Below are 22,184 nucleotides of genomic sequence, written 5' to 3' on the forward strand. Positions count from 1 at the left end.
TTGGAAGAAGCTCCTAACCCCCAGTTTCAGACAAATTCAGTTCTAACCATTGAGGCCATTTGGGGAGTGAACCAGTGGATGGGAGATGTCTCTCTGTGTCTCCCTCATTCTCTGAAACTGTGATTTTCAAATAAAATCAAGTAAACTCTGAAACTGATTTGCAAATACAATTAACCTTTAATGAAAAGAATATATGTATGTAAGACTACCTGCAATGACAGATCTTTATACATTGTGGAATAATTTTTATATACAATAAGCATTTCTGCCTGCATACAGGTATATATATGTTGTATTAATTGGGGTCCTTTTGGGTGTATCAGAAACCTAACTAGAACAAGCTTAGCAAAAATAAGTGGAGTAATTTATGGCTTGGCTACTGAGAAACTGAGAAACTGAGGAGAACCATCTCTGGATGATCACAGATGCTATGCCTTTCAACTTTGCTTGGCCTCGTTTTGTAGATCTTTTTCCTCAAAGAAAAATAACCCTACAGTCTCAAGACACCACAGATCTTGAAGGTTTCCAGCTTGAAAAATGAGTGGATCTTTCCCTATTATAGTAACAGAAAGTCTCCAGAATGAGGCCTGTTGCCATTGTCCAACAGCATCATTGATGCTTAGCTCTGAGCCTGCACACCATAGACAGTAACAGTCCCTTCTTTCCTAGAAGCTACTCTTGATCATTTTAAAATAATGAAAAGCTGTCTGATACATGCCTGAATAACATAGTCCCATGACCTGGAAGGGCTGATATTATACATTAGAAAACATGGGTTGGACATTAAGCCTCTGCCTGTGGTGGGCCACATGGCCCATGTGGGCACCAGTTCAAGTCCTAGCAGCTCCCTTTTAATGATCTGATAGAACAGCAGAAGGTGGCTCAAGTCCTTTGACCCATGCACCCATGATGGAGGAGCTGGAAGAAGCTCCAGGTTTTCAGCTTCAGATTGGTCCAGCTACATTGCAGCCATTTGGAAAGTGAATGAACAGATGAAAGATTCATTCTCTCTTCCTACTTCCCTCTTTCCTCCCCCACTCCCTCCTTTCTTCTCTTTTGTAAATCTTTCAACTATAAATAAATTGTAGGGAGAAATTTTTTTTAATTTTTTGATGATTTTTACATAGGTGATTAGAATGCAAAGGGTCAAGGGCTACAGGAAGGTGGGTGAGACTGTTATTTCCGCATTCTCTTTTTTTCCTTCCTTTATCTGGGGAAAAGGCAGAAACAAGAGGGAAGCCACACCCAGCCTCCCAACTGCCTCTACACGCTGGGATGGAGAACGGACAACCAATGCAATCCCAGGGTTCCCGATGTGGGATATGCTCTGAGGGTCCAGCTCAAGTATTTTGATAGTTCAACAGTTCAGAATTACTGCCAATCTTGACACTCTTAAGTGCGAAAAAAATCTCTCCAGAATAAACTGGTTGACATAGTCCACTTTAGAGTCTCCGTTTGCCCAGATATTCACTGCCAACACTTGACTGGGGTAGTTGATCAATTTGTTCTGTCCTCCATCATCTGTTGTGGTACCAGGTATCCTCTGCAAGCTCCAATATACTGCCATATCTTCCATATGTGTTTGAATGTGCTGTCCACTGCTCCGTCTGAGGCACTGAGGAGGACCAGCTCTGATACATGCACTCCATGGACAGACCATGGAACCTGCAATTCTCACCACGGTTGGAGTGCTGAGTCCAGTGGTTCAGTTCAGGGGGAATTACCAAGGAGACCTCATCTGAGGTGATCCCAGACATGATTCTTGTGTGTGCTTGCCAATACAGGGTCCGGCACAGTCCATCACCCCAATCAGCTTATGCACATGCTGGTGGTTGCAATTACTGGGCCAGTTGTGTCTCCAGCCCTGTCTTCTACACAAACCAATGGGTGTTGCAGCCCATCCCGAGCCTGCCCACCACACACTCGGCCTTCATGCAAACCAGTGAGAGCCTCAGCCTAGTCGGGTCGACTCCCCATAACCCCCACCAGTCCCACCCCCTGCCCTGGTTCCCGTGCTTGCCAGTATGTACAGTAGACAGGTCTAGTCTGTCCCACATCCCATTCAGCTCTCGTACATGTCAGTGGGCCTTGAAGCCTGGTTCAACCCAACCAACCCCACTATCCAGTCCACACATGTGCTGGTGGATACCACTGTCTGTCTAGCCATGCCTGCCCCTAGTCTTGGTTCTCATGCTCACCAGTCAGAGTGGCAACCCAGAAGGAGGTGCCAACTGTTTCCCTGATGGGCCCACTCCCAATCCCGGATGTTGCACTCTCCAGGTGGTCCTGCTGTTTAGCCTGACAGAATTAGCCCCCAGTGCCAGCCTCTGCCAGCTGATGCTGAGGCGAAGCCCAATCCACCCATTTCCAATCTGGCTTATGCATGCACCAGAAGGTACAGTCAGCTAGCCTGGCTTTCTCTTGATTCAGCTCACCTTTAGGCCATCAGGCTTTGTAGCCCTGCCTGGCCTGGTTGGTCCCTGATCCCAGCTCCCATGCTCACCAGTGGGAGTAGTGGTCCAACAGGAGGACCCCTGCAGCCCTGCTACTGGGTTCTCCTCCACTCCCCTGGTTCTCACGTGTGCTGGTTGGGGAATGTGGCCCAGTCTGGCATGGCCCGCCTCATCTCAGCATATGCCAGTGGGTGGTGTAACCAGGCTGGGACTGGTCCACCCCCCAATTCCAGATCATGTTGGTGGGGCTACAGCCTAGCTCAGCCTAGCCGGCAGCCAGTCCCGGCCCTAATGTGTACTGACTTGTGCTGTGGCCCGACCTGGCCTGACCCATTCTGGCCTGACCCTGGCATACTCCATTCTGGTGCTCAGTTTCACCAGCAGGTGATATGAACTGGCCCAGCCTAGTCTGTCCCACACCTGAGCCAAATGTATGCCGGTGGGTACCATACCCTGGCCTAGTCTGAGCTGTTCCCTGTCTTGGCTCTTGTGCTCACCTGCAGGGACTGTTTCCCAACAGAGGAGTTCCCCAAGCTCCTCCATCCAAACCTCTCCCACTGCCAGATCTCGCGCACACCAGTGGATCCATGGGCCAACCCTACTTAGTCTACCTCCCATCCTAGCAGGAACGGTGGCTATTCCTAACTGGCCTTCACCCATTCCAGTTCTTATGCTTGGGTGTTACAGCTCAGCCAAACCTAGTTGTTAGGAGCCACAGACTTATGGGCCTTAGACTTGGCCTACCTGACAGCCTGTTACATTGCAAAAGCCTGCAAGCAGGGCCACAGCAAGCAGGATATTAGGCCAAAACATCCTCTGTAGAGCAAGCAGAATAGAACCTCCACCCTTGTTCCTGTTCAAATAAGTAGTTCCTCCCCTGTTTCAATATAGCTGATTAGTTCCTTCCCTGCTTCAGTGAAGATAATTACTCCCAGGAAACCCCTCCCTTTTTCCCCCTCCCCTAGAGAAGAAGGTATATATATGAGGAGTAAAAATAAAGAGAGGCACTCTTTTCCACCAAGTACGAGTGTCCATGTGTTTCTTGGGCCAGCAGCCCGGGGCTAGCAGCCCGGCATTCCCAGTCCACCCTCAGGGTTTGAGCATTGTGTCCTGCAGGTCGGGACACCTAGTCCACACTCAGCCACAGTTCACACATGGCTCAGCAGGGGGAGAGACCTAGCCCAGCCCATCCTACACCCACCCTGGTTCTCATGAACACCAGTGGGTGCTGGTGTCTAGCCCAGTCTGGCATGCCCCAGACCCAGTCTGCATCTGTGCTGGGGGACACTGCAGCCATGTCCAGACTAGACCACAGCCCCACTCCGGCCCTTGTGCTCACCAATCAAAATCATAACGGAGCCAGGTCTGCTTTGCTCCCCAACCAGGCCTGTTCCTAGCCACAGATCTCACACATGCCAGTGGTTGCTCTGACCCAGCTTGGCATAGCTCCTCACCTGTCTTGGCCTTTGTCTTTGGATGCTGTAGCCTGGGATGACCCAGCTAGCCCCCAGTCCCACCTCTGGCCCTGCTCCTTCTGCTCCTACCCCTGGCTCATGCAAACTAGCAGGTGTAATAGCCTATCCTGGCATGACCTGCACTCCAGGTTGGTTTCTGCACTTGCCAGTGAGGTAAAGTTTACTTGGCCCTGTCCAGCCCACCCCCTTCCAAAATCAACCCACACACTAGTCAACTGGTGGAGCTACCTTGCCCAGCCTGCACACCCCCAGTCCTGGACCATATGTTCAACAGTGGGAGCTATGACCCACTAGGGGAATTTCCCAAGTACCCTCACTTGGCACACTCCCTATCCAGATTTCAGGCATACCAGCAGGTACTAGGCCCTTACCCAACATAGTCTGTCCCTGCATCTTGGCCTTCGAATGAGCTGGTGAACGTTGCTGCCCGGCCCACATCACACACTATTTTAGGATGCACATGCAGGCGCTGCAGCCTGGACCTGCTCAGCCTATTCTCGGCCCCAGTATCAAAATAATAGATAGATTTGTTTATCTATTATTGGAAAGGTAGATTTATAGAGAGAGACACAGATCTTCCATCACTAGTGCTCTCCCCAAAGTGGCTGCATGGCTGAAGCTGAGCCAATCCCAAGTAAGGAGCCTGGGCTTCTTCTAGGTCTCCCATGCATGTGCAGATTCCCAAGGCTTTGGGCCGCCTTTTACTCTCCCAGTCCACAAGCAGGGAGCTGGATGCAATGTGGAGCATCCTGAACATGAACCGACATGTATATGAGATTCTAGTGCCTGCAAGTCAACGTTTAACACTGAACTATTGACCAGGAAAAAAAAAATTTTTTTTAATTACCTCCCAACACAGTGGAGGATGACCCAGGGCCTTGGCACCTTGCACCCATGTGGGAGAGCTGGACGTGGCTTCTGGCTCCCAGCTTCAAATTGCTGTTGTGACCACTTGGAGAGTTGAACCAGCAGACAGAAGATTTTTCTCTCTGTATCTCCCTTTCTCTGTAAATCTGCCTTTCCAATAATAAAGATAAGAAAGTTTCTAGTATTTTATGCATACTCTAAGGAACATTGCCACCATCTTAACTGATAGGCAAGGTGACCTCTATATTTTTGCTGGTCACTTCAGTTCCCAGTAATTGTGTTAACTGTCTTGCTATTAGGTATTTGGAGGTGGTTTTTCCTATATACTCTCAGATGTAATACTTGAGAACAGACATCTATTTTTGCATAGAAAACCATACTTTAAAGCTGTTAATTGATTTCTTCAACAAAAATGTGGGGCAACTATGGCAAAGAACTAAAGGGTCTATCCCTGCCAGTCTTGATTCTGAATTAATCCAGCAGATGCCATGGAATCACAAAATGTAGCTCACTCCGTACCATAGAGGTAGTCAAAGTGGCTGTGTGGAGTGCACTCTGAGCAGGTCCAGATGGTGAGAAGATGATTCTTAAAATGAGGGGGAAATAATGATAACTGCAAGGGCCGTGACAGCTGTGTGATTCTACAGTAGGAATTCTCCACGGGGGATCAGTAGGAAGACAGAAGACTCAACCATCTTCTGTTCTATGTGTGTATCTTTTGTTTTTAAAACATATTTAAATGTATTTGAAAGACAAGGAGAGAACAAGCAGATGGGAGTGTCTCTGCCTTTCACATGATATAAATAAGTCAATATTGATTTGCAAAAATAGATGGGTGGACATTGTGGCACAACAGGCAAAGACACTGCTTGAGACCCCATCATCCCATATCAGCGTGCAAGCCCCCAGTCCCTGCTACTTGCTAGTTCGGATCCAGCTTCCTGTGAAAGCAACTGGGAGACAGCAGAAAATGGCCTAACTGTGTGGGGTCCTGCCACCCATAGGGGAGGCTCTGATGGAGTTTCTAGCTCCTGGCTTGTACCTGGCCTAGCCCCCAGGTGTTGCAGGAATGTGGGGTGTGTACAGGAAGTAGAAGGTATCTCTACTTCTCACACCCTTCCCGTCTTGGTCAGGCAATTTTTCTTGCTCCAGGGCTTTCATTAGTAGCAACTCTGCAGCCCTGCCAGTCCCCTTGTGTTAACACCAGCACTTATCTACTTAGGCGGGAGGGGAATTTGTATATGACATGTAACATTCATTCACCAACAAACCTTTGTTGAGTCCCATGTGCCAGAGATTTGAGTAAGGCACTAGAAATACAGTGGTTGGCAGTGTGGCCCTTGTTCCCACCTTCAACAGAGCACAACAGACTAGGCAGGCAGACAAAGCCTAGATAGGGTAGGGGGTGAGCAGGAAGTGAGCAGGTCTGTGTGACTGTCTCACTCATCGACCACCTCACCTTAATCAATGAGAAAGGCATTGCACTGGTCTCTCCTCTTCTTTCCTTGTTGAGATCACTTCTCAGGAAAGGAAATGAAAGCTGTCACAGATGGTGCCCTCCTCTGCTGGCTAGCAGAGGGTGTGCTATAGGAGAGAGCTCCTTGGGCCGGTAGCTTGGTGCTGAGTGGATGAAGGGAGCCAGGGATAGGCAGGACTTGATGAGGTGAGGTTATCTTGAAAAAGAGGTTAGCCTTTGCAGAGGCTCCGAGACAGAAAAGAGCTTTGGTAAGTTGAAGATCCTTAATGTGGTTGGAGGGGTTGATGCAACAGGCAAGTGGTGAGAAGACTAGAAAGTTGGCAAGTCCTAGGGGCAAAGAAGCTTGATTTTGAGGATAGTAAACAACTGTGGCAAAAGGTCTTCACTCCCCAAGTGAGCTTAACGGCCAGCTGGTGCTCTCTGATCCGAAGCCAGGAGTCAGGAACTTCCTCCACATCTCCCACGCAGGTGCAGGGTCCCAAGGCTTCGGGCTGTCCTCAACTGCCCTCCCAGGCCACAAGCAGGGAGTTGGATGGGAAGTGGAGCTGCCGGGATTAGAACCGGCACCCATATGGGATCCCAGGCATGCAAGGCGAGGACTTTAACCACTACGCTATCGCACCAGATCTAGCAAATTTCTTAAACTTTCCAAGCTATCTCATCAGATTATTGTATCAGAACAAGTACAGTGTTTGTGACTGTACTCCGTGGGTGGAAACTATGCTGTTTGGACCATGCTGTCTCTAATACCAGTTTCAAACTCCTCTTTGGGAACAGAGTCATAAAATCATGTATCATGAAGAGACTTCAAAATTCTGTCTGCATGTGTTGCTTGCATCCCTTCTGTAACACTGAGGATGGGTGGTCTGTTTCTGGCATTACTTCTATCCAGGGACAGGAAGTTCACTGCTGTCTGAAGCAACTACTCCATGTTGGGCTCTATTAGAAGGGTCTTTTCTTGAATTGCATCCCAACCTGCTTCTCTGTGACCTCTATCCAGGAGTCTTGATAGTGCCAAGAATGCCTTTCACCTGTGAGAACTCTCTAGGCGCTTCAAGTCATCACCATTCACTCATGCAGAGTTGAAAGCTCATGTCATCAGCTTTCCTGACAATAATCAAGGGATCAATTCATCAACAAAGTCACAATCTCAAAACATTTGTGTCTCATAACAGTTCAAGAATGTGAGGTCAAAAGTCTCAATGGGAGTCTTGAATAATACCAGGAGCTGTCATTTAGTGACTGTACTCAGAGCTAGAAATACCCAGGTAATGAAGTCCAGTCCTTCCCATGAAGAATGTCGAGTATACAAGCTCACTGTAGTGTACATCCTGTGGTGGGAAAGGTGCAGTGGGCAGCCAGGAAGGCGGATCCGCTGCTCATGGGAGACAAAATAAATCGCACCTTGACAGCCGAGTAAAGTCTCACTCAGCTGGCCTTTTCCATCTGTGGTAATCGTGTGATTATCAGAGGCTTGAGTCATGCCAGCTATTATTTAAAACAGACACTGTATCTGCAAATGCATTCCTACAAGAAGTGTTCCTTCTCTCTGTTAGCATTCACCACAAAGCGTCTATACAGCACCAAAATAAAGGGAGCCAAAGAAGAGGAGAATGTTGTCATTTATTCTGCCTGCAAATGGATTTGTTTATATTAGTGGTGCACTCAGTTCTAGATCTTGGGGAATAAAAGACCTGCATAGTAGGATGAGGAAAGTGCAAGGTTCCAAAGCAGAAAGTGCCAAAGATCTCTAGGAAAGAATTACTTGGTGTGTTCTGGAAGTTCTGAGGAATACACACATAGGCAGATGAAATCGCTTAGGGACTGGCCTTGTGGCTCAGGAGGTTAAGCCAGCATGCCTAATTGCCTGGTTCCTACCACCCTGATAAATCGCCAGGAGCTTTGGCCCCCATCATCCACTTGGAAGACCCAGATGGAGTTTCTAGTTCCTGGTTTCAGCCTGCCCCAGCCCTGACCTTTGTGGCTATTTGGGGAGTGAACCAGAGGATGGAAGGGCTCTTTCTCTTTTTCTCTACCTCTCAAATATTATATACTTTAGAAAAAGGAGAAATCCTTTAAGAAAAAAGTTCTAAAACTACTGCTCTTGGGAGTAGGCACTTAACACATCTCATATTGGAATGCCTGGGTTCAGTGCCCAACTCTGGCTCTTGATTCCAGGTTCCCCCCAGTGTAGACCTTGGCAGTCAGTGGTGATGGCTCAAGTAATGGGGTTGCTGACACTCATATGGAAGACCTAGATTGTACTCCCGAATATAGCGCTCCCAACAGTGAATGAGAGTCTACTCTGTTTGCTTTAACATTTATTTTTATTTTTTGAAAGGCAGAGGAGACAAATCTTGCATCCTCTGGTTCACTCCCAAATGTCTGTGAAAAACCAGGTCTGGGTCAGTCAGACCAAAGCCAGGAGCCCAGAAAATCTCCCTGTGGGTAGCAGAGACTCAAGTGCTTGAGCCATCAAGGCCGCATTCCAAGCACATTTGCAGGAAACTGGATCAGAATCACACACAAGACTGGATCCCAGGCACTCCAATATTGAATGTAGGCAAACCAGATAGTGACTTAACATGCTGTACTACAAAGCCCACCCCCAATGCCTTTAAAAAATTTCCTTTCACTTATTTATAGGCAGGGTGACAGAGATCTTCCATCCACTAGTTCACCCCAAAGGACTGTAACAGATGAGACTGGATCGTGGGACTCCATCTGGGTCTCCATGTAAGTGACAGGGCCCAAGTAATTTACTGCCTTCCCAGGCATATTTAGCAGGAAGTTGCCTCAGAAACAGGGCAACAGGGACATGCAAATCAAAATTCCAATATGGGATATGACACCATAGGCTGCTACTTCACCCACAAAACCATAATGCCTAGTCCCTCTTTTTCCAGAAGAAAATGTTAACTTCTGTTTGTTTTTTTAATTTCCATTTCAAAGACAAACACAGATCTCCTGTCTTCTGGTTCACTCCCCAAATGCCTGCAACATTCAGGTTGGGCCAGGCCTTGGTCTTGCACATGGGTGGCAGGGACCTTGGACATTAGCAGGAATCTGAATCAAAAGCAGAGAAACCAGGCAGCCCAACAGTGGATGCCCGTGTCCCATGCCACAACTTGATCACTGTGTCAAAATGCCTGCCCCTGGGGGAGAGCTGCAAGTGTTCCCTCCTCCCTTCTGTCCCCCCCCCACACACATACCACTGCCTGAATTATTTAAAGAAGAAACCATGTGTGGAAACTCACTATTTAATAAAAAGTTACACTCAAAAAAAAAAAAAAGCCTGCTCCAGCGTGTATATTCTGGTTACCAGATCCTTATTATAATCTTGATTATTTTTTTAAATTTTATTGGAAAGGCAGATGTACAGAGAGGAGGAGAGATGGAGAGGAAGATCTTCCATCCGATGATTCACTCCACAAGTGAGTGCAACGGGCCAGTGCTGTGCCCTCTCTGATCCGAAGCCAGGAGCCAGGAACATCTTTCCGGGTCTCCCACACGGGTGCAGGGTCCCAAGGCCCTGAGCCGTCCTCGACCGCCCTCCCAGGCCACAAGCAGGGAGGTGGATGGGAAGTGGAGCTGCCAGGATTAGAACCGGCGCCCATATAGGATCCCAGCGCGCCCAAGGCGAGGACCTTAACCATTACGCTATTGCACCGGGCCCACCAGATTCTTATTAGATAATTTTCAGATATGGTCTGCCATTCTGTGAGTTTAAATCTTGACATGTCCTTTGAAGTACTGTGCAATATGTTACCAAAACATTGTAGTGTCTTGGCAGTCATTTGGCCTAGTGGTTAAGATGCTGGTTAAGACGTGCAGGCCAGAATGACCAAGTTTAATAGCTGGTCTCACTTCTGACACCATCCTTGTTAATGAAGATCCTGAGAGGCAGTGGCCATGGCTCAAGGTAACCGGGATCCTGCCCACCCCCACTCCCATCCTATGAGAGACCTTGATGGTATTCTGCTCCTGGCTTCAGCCTGTTCCAGCGCTCGCCATTGCAGGCACTTAGGGAATGAACCAACAGATGAGAGTGTGCTCTCTCTTTTGCCAAAAGTAAAATATATATATATATAAAATATATATATAATTTTTAAAAGATTTATGTATTTTTATTGGAAATGCAGATTTATAGAGAAGGAGAAACAAGATCTTTCATCCACTGGTTCACCCTCTAAGTGGCCGCAATGACCAGAACTGAACTGATCAAAAGCCAGGAGCTTCCTCCGGGCCTCCCGCGCAGGTGCAGCGTCTTAAGGCTTTGAGCCATCCTCTACTGCTTTCCCAGGCCACAAACAAGGAGCTGGAAGGGAAGGGATGTGGAGCAACCGGGATATGAACCAGCACCCATATGGGATCCTGGTGCATGCAAGGTGAGGACTTTAGTCACTAAGCTACTGCACTGGGTCCCCAAGTAAAAATTCTTTTTTAAATGCAATCTTCATGTAAACTAGAAGTATGTTGTTGTGTGTAAATTACACTTTTAATAAGCATTATAACTTTTGGAGTCAATCATTCTATATGGGCAATTTTTAAAATTTATTTTTATTTAAGAGTCAGATTTTTACAAAGAAAGAGGGAGAGACGGAGAGAGAGAGATCTTCCATCCACTGGTTTACTCCCCAGATGGCTGCAATGGCTGGAGCTGAGCAGAGCCAAAGCTGAGATCCAGGAGCCTTCTGGACACAGGATCCCAAGGCTTTGGGCCATCATCTGCTGCTTTCTCAGGCCACAAGCAGGGAGCTGGATGGGAAGCGGGGATTAGAACTGGTGCCCATATGGGATCCTGGCACATGCAAGGCAAGGACTTTTAGCCACTAGGTTACCATGCCGGGCCCCAGATGTCTAAACTAAACAAGCCATCATGGTGGCAGCTTTTGGTTTTAGAGCATTTATGTGTTGGGTCTTGTTTGGGCAGTCTCCATGTACTAACTCCTCCAATTCTCATATCAGGTGAGGTGGTGCCTAGCACCATGATACCCTCTGTGCACATAAAAAAAAAAAAAGAAAAAAAGGAAGCAGTGCCATCACCCCTCCCTCCCTTCCTCTTTCTGCCTTCCACCACCTTCCTCTGCTTGCCAGCGCCAGTGCCCATCAGCAGTGCTGCAAAGGGAAGCAAAGGGCAGGGTCCTATTGCACCACGCCCCCAAGGCGACGTCAGATTTCTGTTGATGAAGCAGGACTGGGGTGACCTTCATGAATTTGAAATCATTGGTGGTCAGAAAGCTGGGGAAATTCTGGAGAACTTCACAGGCACGTTATGAACAAGCATGGGCGATCTGCTTGATGGGCAACTGGAAGATGTAGAAAACCAGGAGGAATCACCGCCCCCGGGCCGTCAGCAGGGAAAGCCAGAAGTGAAAACACAGGAGAGGCAACACCCTAAGGTTCCACCTGCCCCCAGGGATGTGAAACACACAAATAAACAGACTGAAGGGGGTGGAGGTGGGGGGTGGGGGGAAGAAACGGAAAACTGTAATTCGCCGAAGAATAGACAGCAAGAGAACGAAGCCCCGGACTGCACGGCTTTCGTTGCTGGCTAGCTGGACTTCCAAGGTGGAATCCAACCATTTCACGGAATGTCACTCCTTGACTTTCCTGGGGGACGGGGCAGGGGAGAACAGGATCTCCCTGGCATCTGCACTGTGCACATCTGTTCTTACCCCACCCAGAAACTAATACTCCCGTCTTCCCTCATTCCCCATGCTGCCCCGGTCTGGGCGTCTTGGTCGCACCCTGCTGGGAGCCCACACAGCTTCAGATCTCTGTATCCTCCCCAGGGGCAGCGGGCTTTAGCGTTCTTCTTAGAAGTCGCCGGCCTGTCCCGCACCTCCCACCCCAGCAGGAGAGAGGCAGGGATCAGAGCGTCCGGCGGCCAATGAGCGCCTCGGAGCTGCCCACTGAGACCGCCAGGTGAGCGGTGGGCGGGTCCGAGCCGCGGAGCCTCCCAGGTGCCGTGCCTGCTACCCCGAGCGAGTGAGCGAGTGAGCGAAGCCATGAGCTGGACCTGCCCGCGCTGTCAACAGCCCGTGTACTTCGGTGAGGCCAGGGCTGCCAGGCGGGTAGGAGATGGAGCGGGCGGGCTCCCTGAATGGGATGTGGTCCCCGCCCCCTTACAGTTCCCACCTGAGGCCTTTTCTTCTGAGAGCTCTGGAAGAGCTCTGGGCGCTGCGGTGGCATTGAGGTGGCCTCCCCCTGGGGGTCACTTGTTATTGCCTCCAGGGAGCAGGCAGCAAGGACAAGCTGAACTGGTTCTGGAGAGGGCTGATAAGGGTGTGGTGGAGGAGAAGGTCCCCCCTCCCCCACCGGCCTGACCTGGCTTCTGGCAGCTTGGTTCCACCCTGTCCCCCACAGCCGAGAAGGTGACCTCCCTGGGCAAGAACTGGCACCGCTTCTGCCTGAAATGTGAGCACTGCCACAGTATCCTGTCCCCGGGTGGGCATGCAGAGGTGAGGCTTGGCCAGGGCACACAACTCTGGACTATCACTAACCCCCTGTCTCCCCAGTTTCAGCCTTGGAGGCCTGCCAAAGGCAGTGCTCAGCAACTAACCCAGGGTGGGCCCCACACCAGCCAGGATTTGGGGACCACATGGAGAGAAGGGGGATGGGCAGCCTTGCCTCCTGGCTTCATCTTGCCCATCCTCCCTGGAGCACAGTGGTAGCTCTGCCCATTCAGCCACTACACAGACACTTGGCAGCCTGTCTTGGGGAAGGCTGTAGGGCACGGGGCCCCCTGGCTCTGAGCTACCCCTTTTTCTCCTGCATGTGCCCAGCACAACGGGAGGCCATACTGCCACAAGCCATGCTATGGGGCTCTTTTCGGACCCAGGGGTGAGTACCAGCCTGGGAAGGGGCCAGGGTGGGCTGGCAGGGCAAGCTCAAGGCTGACTTCCTCTCTTCTCTTTGCAGGGGTGAACATCGGTGGTGTGGGCTCCTACCTCTACAATCCCCCCACTCCCACCCCTGCCAGTGTCACACCCCTAACCCCCAGCAGCTTCAGCCCCCCTAGGCCAAGGACCGGCCTCCCGCATGGCAAGAAAAGTAAGACAGGCCCGGCCTCAGCTGCCGCGGCTGCTTCTCCTCCTCCTCATTGTTGTCCTCCTCCTCTTCTCCTTCCTCTTCCCCAGGCTGGAACAGGGGATAGGGTCAGGTGGTACTTTCCTACTCAGCCCTCTGCTTCACAGTCCCACAACTTCATTCTTGGAAAACTCTTCTCTCTACACCCCCCTCTGCCCCCTCATTCTAACTTGCCCCCCTCACTCATATTAGCTGCTGGGTGAAAGAGGTAAGTTGGACAGAGCATTGTAACTCCCAGTTTGCAGGGGCAGAGAGGAGAGGTGTCTCTGTGCAGTCATACAGCTAGCAAGAAGGCCAAGTGGGACTAGAACTCTGCCTCTCCCAGGCAAAGGCTGCGGAAGGAATGAGCTGTGCGGGGCACGAGGGGTCCTGGAGATGGAGCCATCCCCTTGCATTCCTCCACTTCTCTCTTTGGTCCCTGGATCTGCCAGCCTGTGCAGTGGGCAGTGACACCATACTTCCCAACACCTGACACCCCTGCCCTGGCCAGCTCCTAGAGAGGCTCAGGTTGCTTGAGGATTGAGTTGCTGATGGGGTGGGGCTGGCGAGTACCCCGAGCCCCTTGGGAGGAGGAGGAGCAGGAGGAAGAAGAGGCAGATGGTCCCTAACACCCAAAGGGATGGAGGAAACTTGGCTGGGGTGGGGGTGGGGAGGCTGTGGCTCAAACACAGGCATAGGGATAGGTCAGTGCCATATACTGGCTAATGCCAGGGACACAGTCCCAGCCAGGCCTCTCCTCCTTAAAGGCCCCCCCCACATGAAGACATTCACTGGGGAGACCTCACTGTGCCCTGGCTGTGGGGAGCCCGTCTATTTTGGTAAGTGACCATGGAAAGAAAGTTTGGACATTGAGGTTGGTAATGGGTGAGGGAGTGTGGTGGGGACACCAAATGAGCAGCAGAGGGCACCAGTCTCCCTGCCTGGCCCCTCAGACCCACCACTTCCCTCCACCACCAGCTGAGAAGGTGATGTCTTTGGGCAGAAACTGGCACCGACCCTGCCTGAGGTGCCAGCGCTGCCGGAAGACCCTGACTGCCGGGAGGCATGCTGAGGTGAGCAGGGCAGGGCTGGGAGGTTAGCTGTGTTGGGAGAAGGCAGACTGGGGCTGGAGACACAGCCAGACCCAGACGGCTCTTTCTCTTTCTCTCTCTCGTTCTTCTCTGTCTCCCCAGCACGACGGTGTCCCCTACTGTCACATCCCCTGCTACGGCTACCTGTTTGGTCCTAAAGGTGGGCACAGCCCTCGTCCCAGACACAAGGCATGCGTGCAGCCTGTGGGGATGGGGACCCCTCCAGATTCTCCTTGGCCCCACGCTCCCAGACCCAAGGCCCTTGGTGACAGGACTGTGTTCCTCAGGTGTGAACATTGGCGATGTGGGCTGCTACATCTACGACCCTGTGGATGAAAAGTCCAAATGAGCTGCTTGCCCTCACTTGGGTTTCTACCCCAGTCCCTCGGTGCTCCAGCAGGAGCAACAGAACTCTCCAGTCCCATGGCCTAGGATGGGGCATTGGGAAGCAGGGTCCCAGACACCTGGGCTTAGGGAGACAAAGAAGTGCAGACTTTTCTCTACTAATCCTTACCTTTCCCATTCCTGTCTGGATAGAGGACACAGGCCACCCCGTTGTGGAGGGTTTCCCTCATGGCCTTGCCCAGTGTCTTTCTTAGTAACTCCTGGAACTTCAGAGTCCTCACAACACTGGGTTTATTGCATTATGTCTTCTCCAATAAAGTGTTAAGTCCCAGGTCTTCAAGTCTGCTTTGGGCTAGGGTTGGGGGAGACGTTGCCTGCAGAGTGCCTGGGAGTAAGCAGGGCTGACCATGGAACCCCAGCAGTTCATTCGCCTTGCCCTTGGGTAGTCCCTAGCAGCACACAGTGCATGTCCAGCAGCCCCATTGGTCCCAGAGGTCATCACAGGGCAGGCTTTTTTTGCACCCTCTCTAGAGGAAGCATCCCCACCCATGCAGCCCCTCATGGGAGCGTGAGAGCATATGCTGCCATGAGGTCTGCAGAGAGGCCTCGTTATTCCCATGGGAGATGAACTCACAGAAACCCAGAGAGCGAAAACCACATGCCCCAAGGTTACACAGCAGACTGCCAGCAAAGCCGGAAGCAGAGTTTAGGACAACATTCAATGGGCTTTCCATCCACGGTTCCATCCCAAAGCCCCTCACCATGCCCCAATCCAAGAGCTACGTTTATTTATAGCATATGCACACATACCTCCCTCAGCCATGCAAAGGCTGCCCAGAGTCCCCCATGGCCTACTGCCTTTTAGGATGCTGTCAAGGCCAATGAGCATAGGGAGAAGGCTCCGGGGGCAACTCTGGCTCTAGGCAGGGGGAGTCTGAGGCCCCGAGCCCCCGAGCCCCCGTCGCAGGGCCTGACCTCCCCACATCCCATGCTGCTGAGTGGCCAAGGAGGGCTGTGCTCAGTGCCACTCAGTTCTGCACCTGTTTCATGACCATCTCTTCATCCTCAAGACGGGACAGGACCCTGGGGAGGAAAGAGGCATGGCAGTGGTGGGGGTCAGCTGTTGAACCCACCATCCCAACCTGTCTCATCATCAGGTCTGGCCCAGGGCTCCCTGCATTGCCAGCTTCCAGAAGGCAAATGCATGTCCTGCTCCAATGACTCACACACGACGTGTACAGTCCCCTGACACCTGAGGTTGCACACATACACCTCTTCCTGTGTCTGCACACACATGTACACTCAGGCCATGTACCCTGAAGCCCTCACTCCTGCACATACACAGATATGCCCCAAGCCCAGGAGGTTAGACACGTCTTCACACGCATGCATTCCCACAGACGTGGTCCTGCGCACACACCTCTTACTCTCCACATCCTGGATGGTCTCTGGTAGCTGGGCCCGCCTGGTCTCTGGCAGCAGGAGGGCAGTACAGGCGGCCAGTAGGGCTACCCCTCCGTAAGCAAGCTTGGGCAGTGACAGCCACACGCCATCCAGCAAGGCTGCAAGTGGGGCCAAAGAGCCCCCGAGCCGGCCCACCAGCGCAGTGAACCCCATCCCTGTCTGCCTGTTCAGGGAGAAGAGGAGGGAGACAGAGTGCACGCCTGCTTAGGGTCATGTCCCTCAGGGCTCTCCTCCCTCCCTGGCTAAGGAAGCTAAGGTCCTCCCAAGCAGATTCTGGGACCCTATACTGACCCAGTCACAGATAGTGTCCCAGCAAAAGCAGGGTGCCAGAAGAGAACTGGGGAGGAGCCATGCAGACCGACGAGAGTCGGCAGCTGGTACAGGCCTTACCTTGCCGCTAACTGCATCCCACCCTCCACCAACAGCTGATAGGGTAGCTTTGCTGGGGTGGGCAGATGGGGCGTCTTGGGACTGTTTCCTTCCCAAAATACCCAGAGAGGTGGTCCCACTTGACTCAGGGTCACACAGCTTGGGAGAGAGAAAACCTTCCCCCTTTAACTGGGTAAACATTGCAGTGTAAGAATGAGCAGAAAGGGAAGCATTCTAGAGACAGTGTGTGCACATGCAATTGTGGGTTAAGACACATGATTAGCAAGCCCCACCCCAAGGTGGGGACCCAAGCTGCCTTCACCTGAGCACGGTAGGGTACAACTCGGAAGTGAACAGGTAGGCGGTAGTGAAGGCAGCCTCAGAAAATCCCTTTCCCAACACCGCTAGGGCGGTGCTCCACGAGCTTCCCTCTGGAGGAAAACCGGTTCAGGAGATGAGAGAGCCAGTAGTGAGAGCCACAGTCAGAGCCGGAGGTTCCCGGAGAGGCCCAGTGAAAAATCAGAGCTGGGGATGGTGGTGTCCAGGGGGCGTGCTCACCGGAGGCCACCAGCAGTCTGATGCCCAAGGCCAGGGCCGCGCCCAGCAGTGTCCCGGCCTGCGTGAGGCGGCGTCCGGCGGTGCGCACCGACATGTAGACCAGTAGCTTGGAGGGCAGCTCCACCGCCCCGAACAGCAGCTGTGTCTGGTACAGATTCAGCCCCAGACCCGCCACAGCCAGACTCTGGCCGTAATAGGAGAAGTTCACGCCAAACCTGAAAGGCGTCGCGATGCCACCAGGGGGCCCCCCTTCCTTCCCACTTCACTGTCCTCTGTGCCCAGAAAGACCTGGACACAACCCGGTCCCCTCCCCCCAGAGACTCCCACCTCCACACCCCGACAATCCCAGCTGAGACTGCTGCCTGTGCTAGTGGCCGGGTCACTTTGACCGTGACCTTCACAGCAGAGAACTGAGAGCGGCCTGAGGCTCAGGAAGGTGGACTGACTTGTGGGAGGCCAACCAGGGAAGAGGTCATACAGCCTGAGTTGGAGCCCACGCATCTACGGCTTACTCCTTCTTCTGGCCTTGGCCAGCCAGATGGTCCCAAGGGTGGGTCCCCCTGCCCTTCTGCCTCAGCACCGCCGCCCTGGAGCTGGTCCCCCACCATCACTGTCAGCTTCCTCCCGGCTCTGTCTCCTCCTTCCTTACCACACCACCATGCAGCACAGGGAGATGTGTCGGAGCCTGGGTGTTCGGAACAGGTCAAGGTACGAAGGTCTTCGGACTACCTGTTCCCCAGCAGCCACCTCACTCAGTGCCTGGTCGGGGGAAGGGGAGCTCTCAACAGTGCCAATTGCCAGTCCCCCACCGTCCCCCCTCCTGCCACCCCTCTGTTCCTCTCCTCTGTTGTGCCAGGATGGCAGGTGTACATGAGAGCTGAGGAGGGTGAGCCCTGAGGGAAGGTGTGGCCCACCAGGTAGGAAAACAGCCTGGCATAGGGGGGCTTTTCCTGCCACCTGTAGTGGGGAGAGGAACTGGACCAGACTCCCCCAACCCCACCCCAGTACACAGGTACACCAACTCACGTGTGTCCAATCTCACCTCTCGACTCAGACTGTCCTCACACACCAGCCGCCTGTTGAGCCTGGCACAGCGGAGCAGGTATGTTTGGGCCTCATCCACTCGGCCCTGGGTCAGAAGCCAGCGTGCGGACTCCGGCACCCACCTGTGGTACAGACAGGAGACATCTCAGCTGCAAAATCAGTGCCTCCACCACACATCCCAGCACCCCACCATACCTCCCAGCACCCATGCCACACCTCCCAGCACCCCCACCATACCTCCTAGCACCCATGCCGCACCGCCCTCCAGGCCACACCACATGTTTTTGCTCCTGCAGACCCTCTCAAGCTGGAAGACTATCCATTCCCCAGGCCCTCCAAACCTCATAAATTCCTCATTGTCATTTAAAGCCCAATTTAAAAAGCCACATCCTCCCACACTGCCTGACCCAGACCTGAGGTCCCCCCAACCTGAGGGTCCTTTCCTTCCTCAACTGAACTTCACACCTCCCAGAGCTTGCCTGCCAGTACCAGCCACTTGCTGCTCTCCACTGAGCCGTCAGGAGGGCACAGAATGAAGGAAGGATAGACTTACCGTCACAGCCACAAGAGCCATCCAATCTAGAGTGTGTTTGGGAAGCAATGCCCACCTGGCCAGGTCCTCCCACTCCTGCCAGAGGCCAGCTTCAACCTGCATATTGGCCTGCTGACTGTGTCCTGGCCCACTGTCTTTTTGAATCTGCCTTCCCGTTCTAGCTGCTGCCGCTGTTCTCACACTGATCCGGTCCCTGACTCTCCACACCTTGTTCTTCGTGGAGTTTTTTTTTCCCCTTCAGTTTTTATTTATGCTGAAAGCTGGGGAGACGGACAGGAATCAACAGACAAGCAGAGCTTTTGTTCTCAAGTCCCCTTCCCAAATGGCTGCATGGCCTGTGCTGGGCCACGGTGGAACAAGGGGCTGAGAACTCCCTCCAGGTGTCCCACATGGGTGGCATGGATCTAACCGAGTGAGCCGCCACCTGCTGTTTCTCAGGAAGCTAGAATCAGGAACGGAGCCAGGACTCAAAATTGGGCACTTTGGTGTGGGTAGTGGGAATCCCAGGCAGGGTCTTGACCACTAGGTCAAATGCCCACCCCTTGTTCTTTGTTTTGTGGTGGGCCATGCCACCTTATTCTGTCCTTCCCCACCCCAACTCTCCCCATCCATCTTTATCAATCTCTATTTTTCTTCCCATCTCTCGCTCCATACTCCTTCCCTTTGCTCAGTCTGTCCTTGACTTCCTGCACCTCTCACCCCCCAGCTGCCCACAGCCCCTCCCTCACCAGAGGCTGAGGATGCCTGGAGCCAAAGGCAGGGTGACAGCCAGCAAGAGCCACCGCCAGTCCCGGATGAGGTAGCCAACCAGTGCCAGCAGCATCACGCCCCCCGTCCAGAAGGTACTACTCAGGACACCTGCCACGATGCGGTGCTCCACGTCCAGCCACTCCAGCTCTGGGCCCCCAGGGGGCCAGGGCCAGAGATGGGAAGACAGGGAAGTGAGGGTTAGCTGGGCTCAGCAGCACCCTGACCGCTGCCTCCCTCCAGCCCTCTGGGCTCCCCGATTGTCTCTCGCCTGCCTCACCCAGGGGCATCACAATGATCGTGAAGCCAGCCAGGGCTGAACCAGTGAGGGTGCGAGTGATGGCAAACATGACGTAGCTGACCGAAGCAGCGGACACCAGGCCCAGCACCAGGGAACTCACATAGGCCACCAGAAGCAGACGGCGCCGCCCAAACCTGCAAAGGGTCATGTCCAGTCAGCTCCCATGGGAAGCAAAGCTTCCAAGAACACACAGCTTGGAGGCCAAGCCCACCCTCCAGCCTGAAGGAAGAGGCTGCCCAAAGCCCCACATTTCACTCCACCTGTCAGCCAAGTATCCAAAGACCACAGCCCCTGTCAGCACGCCAACAAAGAAAAAGGTGGACACAGCTCTGCTCATATCCTTCTGCTCACACACGAGGTCCCACTGCAAAGACAGGCAGCGAGGGGCTCCCCTGGGCACCTGCCCTTCCCAAGCCACCTCCATCCCCTCCTTACCTGTCTCTGGGGCCTTCACCAGCTGTGCCATTTGAGTGAGCAACCCTTGTGGGGTAACCAACCTCCCAGTCTCAAGGAGTGTGACAATTCGCACCTGCAGTCTCCGCCTCTTCCTATGGGTAGCCTTGGCCATGACCACAGGAATCCTAACACTATCCCCCTCCCCCTCCCCTTCCAGCCCCAGGAGACTCTATTCCTACTCCTTCTCCTCCTTCACCTCCAGGTGGGTTTTTAAACCCCAGGCCTGGGAATCTAACCAGGCCCACTTCCAGGAGAAGTGCCCTCTGGGAGCCCCTTCCCTGATCCGCAAGAAGAGCTCCCATGGAAGGGCCTGGTGCTTGATATTCATCCCCAACATTTGTAGATGGGCAAACTGAGGCCCTAAGAGGTGACAGGTATCTAAGACCCACACACGGTTCACCAAAGGCAATGCAGAGCCTGCCCACACCCACATGTAAACACAGACATACACAAACATGCAGACACACAGACATGCCAACACAGAAACACAAACACAAATGCACACAGACACACAAATGTGCAAATACACACACACACACACACACACACATACACAGAGCATCCCTCCCCTCCTGAGCTCATGTACCTCAGTAGTAATAGTGGAGGAGAACTCAGAGTGGTCATATTCCCAGCCCTGTGAGCAGGGCACGGTGGAGGGTGTGCCCCCCAACTCGCCAGGGCTGGGTCCCTCTCTCCCCAGTGTGATGTTCTGGGGAGTCTGGGGTTGGGCGAAGCGGAGGCAGGAGCTAAATGTGCCATCAGGCTCCCGGGGCACGTAGGTCTCGAGCCATGAATCCTGGTGGCTGAGGTTGGTAGGAGCCCCAGGCAGGGCGCAGCGATGGGCAGGCACAGCAGCCAGGAAGACGGGCAGCAGGAAGTGCATGGGTAGCAGAATGCGGGGCAAGGCCAGCAGGGCCAGATTCCGCAGCTGGAAGGGCCCGAAGCCACCCACCTGCTCCAGCAGCTCCTCGAAGCCCATGCTGCCCGCCCACCAACCCACAGTGTCCGGGGTAGGCTCCTGCTGCAGCACCAGGTACTGCTCACCCTGCTCTCCACATGGACCCCTGGACTCTGGAGGCGCCAGGCCTCTGCAGCCAGGGCCCAGCCCCCTCCCTGGGAGGCAGGCCCAGGATTGGGCCCTCCTGAACCACCCCACCCAGTCCTCCCAGTGTCTGGGGAGGGGCTGCTATCTGGTCAGAGGTTGCTGACTCTGCAGCCCTCATATATTGCTACTCGGAGCAAGTAGGGGAGCCCAGGGCCATCATGCTAAAGAGACTGGGAGTATAGGAAGCAAGCGTTTAGTCCTGGGGCCCCTGGGACATGATGCACCTGCTCTCCTTAGATGTCTTTTGTCCTAGGAGGCACAAGGTAAGCTCTCCCTGTCTGCAGCAGCCTGACCCGCAGCCCCAGGTCTGAGAGTTGGACTCTAACCAAGTGAAAGGTTCTGCCCACCAAGCCATAAGGCCTCCTTCTTCCCCTAGTTCATTGCCCTGACCCAAGACACACCAATGCAGTTGGAGAACTCTTGGGGTTCCATGCTCCCTGTGCCCCCGTTCCACCCAGTAGCTGGCCCCAGGTCCTGCCTGTCATTTCCTACTATTTCCTGCAGCATCCCAGATGAGTTCTAGGAAGAGAGGAGTTGCTTCTGGATTTTCCAGCTGTGGAATCTGGCCCTGCTGGCTTCACCCCATCTTCCTAGCTGCTGTGTTTGCCCACCACTGTGCCCTGCCTGGCATTCCCACGAACTTCAGCCACAAACATGCATTGCTAGAGGTCCATCTTTCCCAGGAACTGCTGAAGCCTTGTATCTCACAGGAGCCACAGTGCTTGTGGCCAGTTTGATTGGCTTACTCTGTCGCTCTCAGTGGGACAGAATGTCACTCACAGTACCCCATCCGAAAGGCACAACAGAG

The 22,184-nt window shown here is 53.1% G+C and overlaps 3 protein-coding genes across 4 annotated transcripts in view; 2 read left to right on the forward strand and 1 right to left on the reverse strand.

The window, feature by feature from the left end:
• ZNF318 (zinc finger protein 318) overlaps window positions 1–12,084 on the forward strand; it is a 79,646-nt gene extending 67,562 nt beyond the window's left edge. Inside the window, exon 10 of the transcript XR_009245265.1 lies at window positions 12,068–12,084. The gene's annotated coding sequence lies outside the window, so the exon portion shown is untranslated. The remainder of the gene's footprint in view (window positions 1–12,067) is intronic.
• Window positions 12,085–12,225: 141 nt separating this feature from the next.
• On the forward strand, window positions 12,226–15,236 carry CRIP3 (cysteine rich protein 3). Of its 2 annotated transcripts, XM_004590390.3 has the most exons (8): window positions 12,226–12,326; window positions 12,642–12,736; window positions 13,061–13,118; window positions 13,197–13,328; window positions 14,111–14,182; window positions 14,322–14,416; window positions 14,537–14,594; window positions 14,722–15,227. In XM_004590390.3, the coding sequence occupies exons 1-8, from the start codon at window positions 12,284–12,286 to the stop codon at window positions 14,781–14,783; spliced, it is 615 nt and encodes a 204-aa protein (XP_004590447.2). In that variant the 5' UTR covers window positions 12,226–12,283; the 3' UTR covers window positions 14,784–15,227. The 2 variants fall into 2 exon arrangements, with proteins under 2 accessions (XP_004590447.2, XP_058518583.1); XM_058662600.1 differs by lacking the exon at window positions 14,537–14,594 and having other exon boundaries at window positions 14,722–15,236.
• A 502-nt stretch (window positions 15,237–15,738) lies between these two features.
• On the reverse strand, window positions 15,739–21,260 carry SLC22A7 (solute carrier family 22 member 7). Its single transcript, XM_004590389.2, has 10 exons — window positions 20,858–21,260; window positions 20,076–20,179; window positions 19,795–19,949; window positions 19,496–19,664; window positions 18,213–18,336; window positions 17,820–17,929; window positions 17,171–17,385; window positions 16,935–17,043; window positions 16,200–16,406; window positions 15,739–15,862 (listed from the first exon to the last, which is right to left on the reverse strand). Exons 1-10 carry the CDS (start codon window positions 21,248–21,250, stop codon window positions 15,808–15,810), a joined length of 1,641 nt encoding a protein of 546 aa, XP_004590446.2. The 5' UTR covers window positions 21,251–21,260; the 3' UTR covers window positions 15,739–15,807.
• Between the last annotated feature and the right edge of the window lie 924 nt (window positions 21,261–22,184).

Source organism: Ochotona princeps, chromosome 1, assembly GCF_030435755.1.
Source record: "Ochotona princeps isolate mOchPri1 chromosome 1, mOchPri1.hap1, whole genome shotgun sequence".
In the NCBI taxonomy this organism is placed as follows: domain Eukaryota; kingdom Metazoa; phylum Chordata; class Mammalia; order Lagomorpha; family Ochotonidae; genus Ochotona; species Ochotona princeps.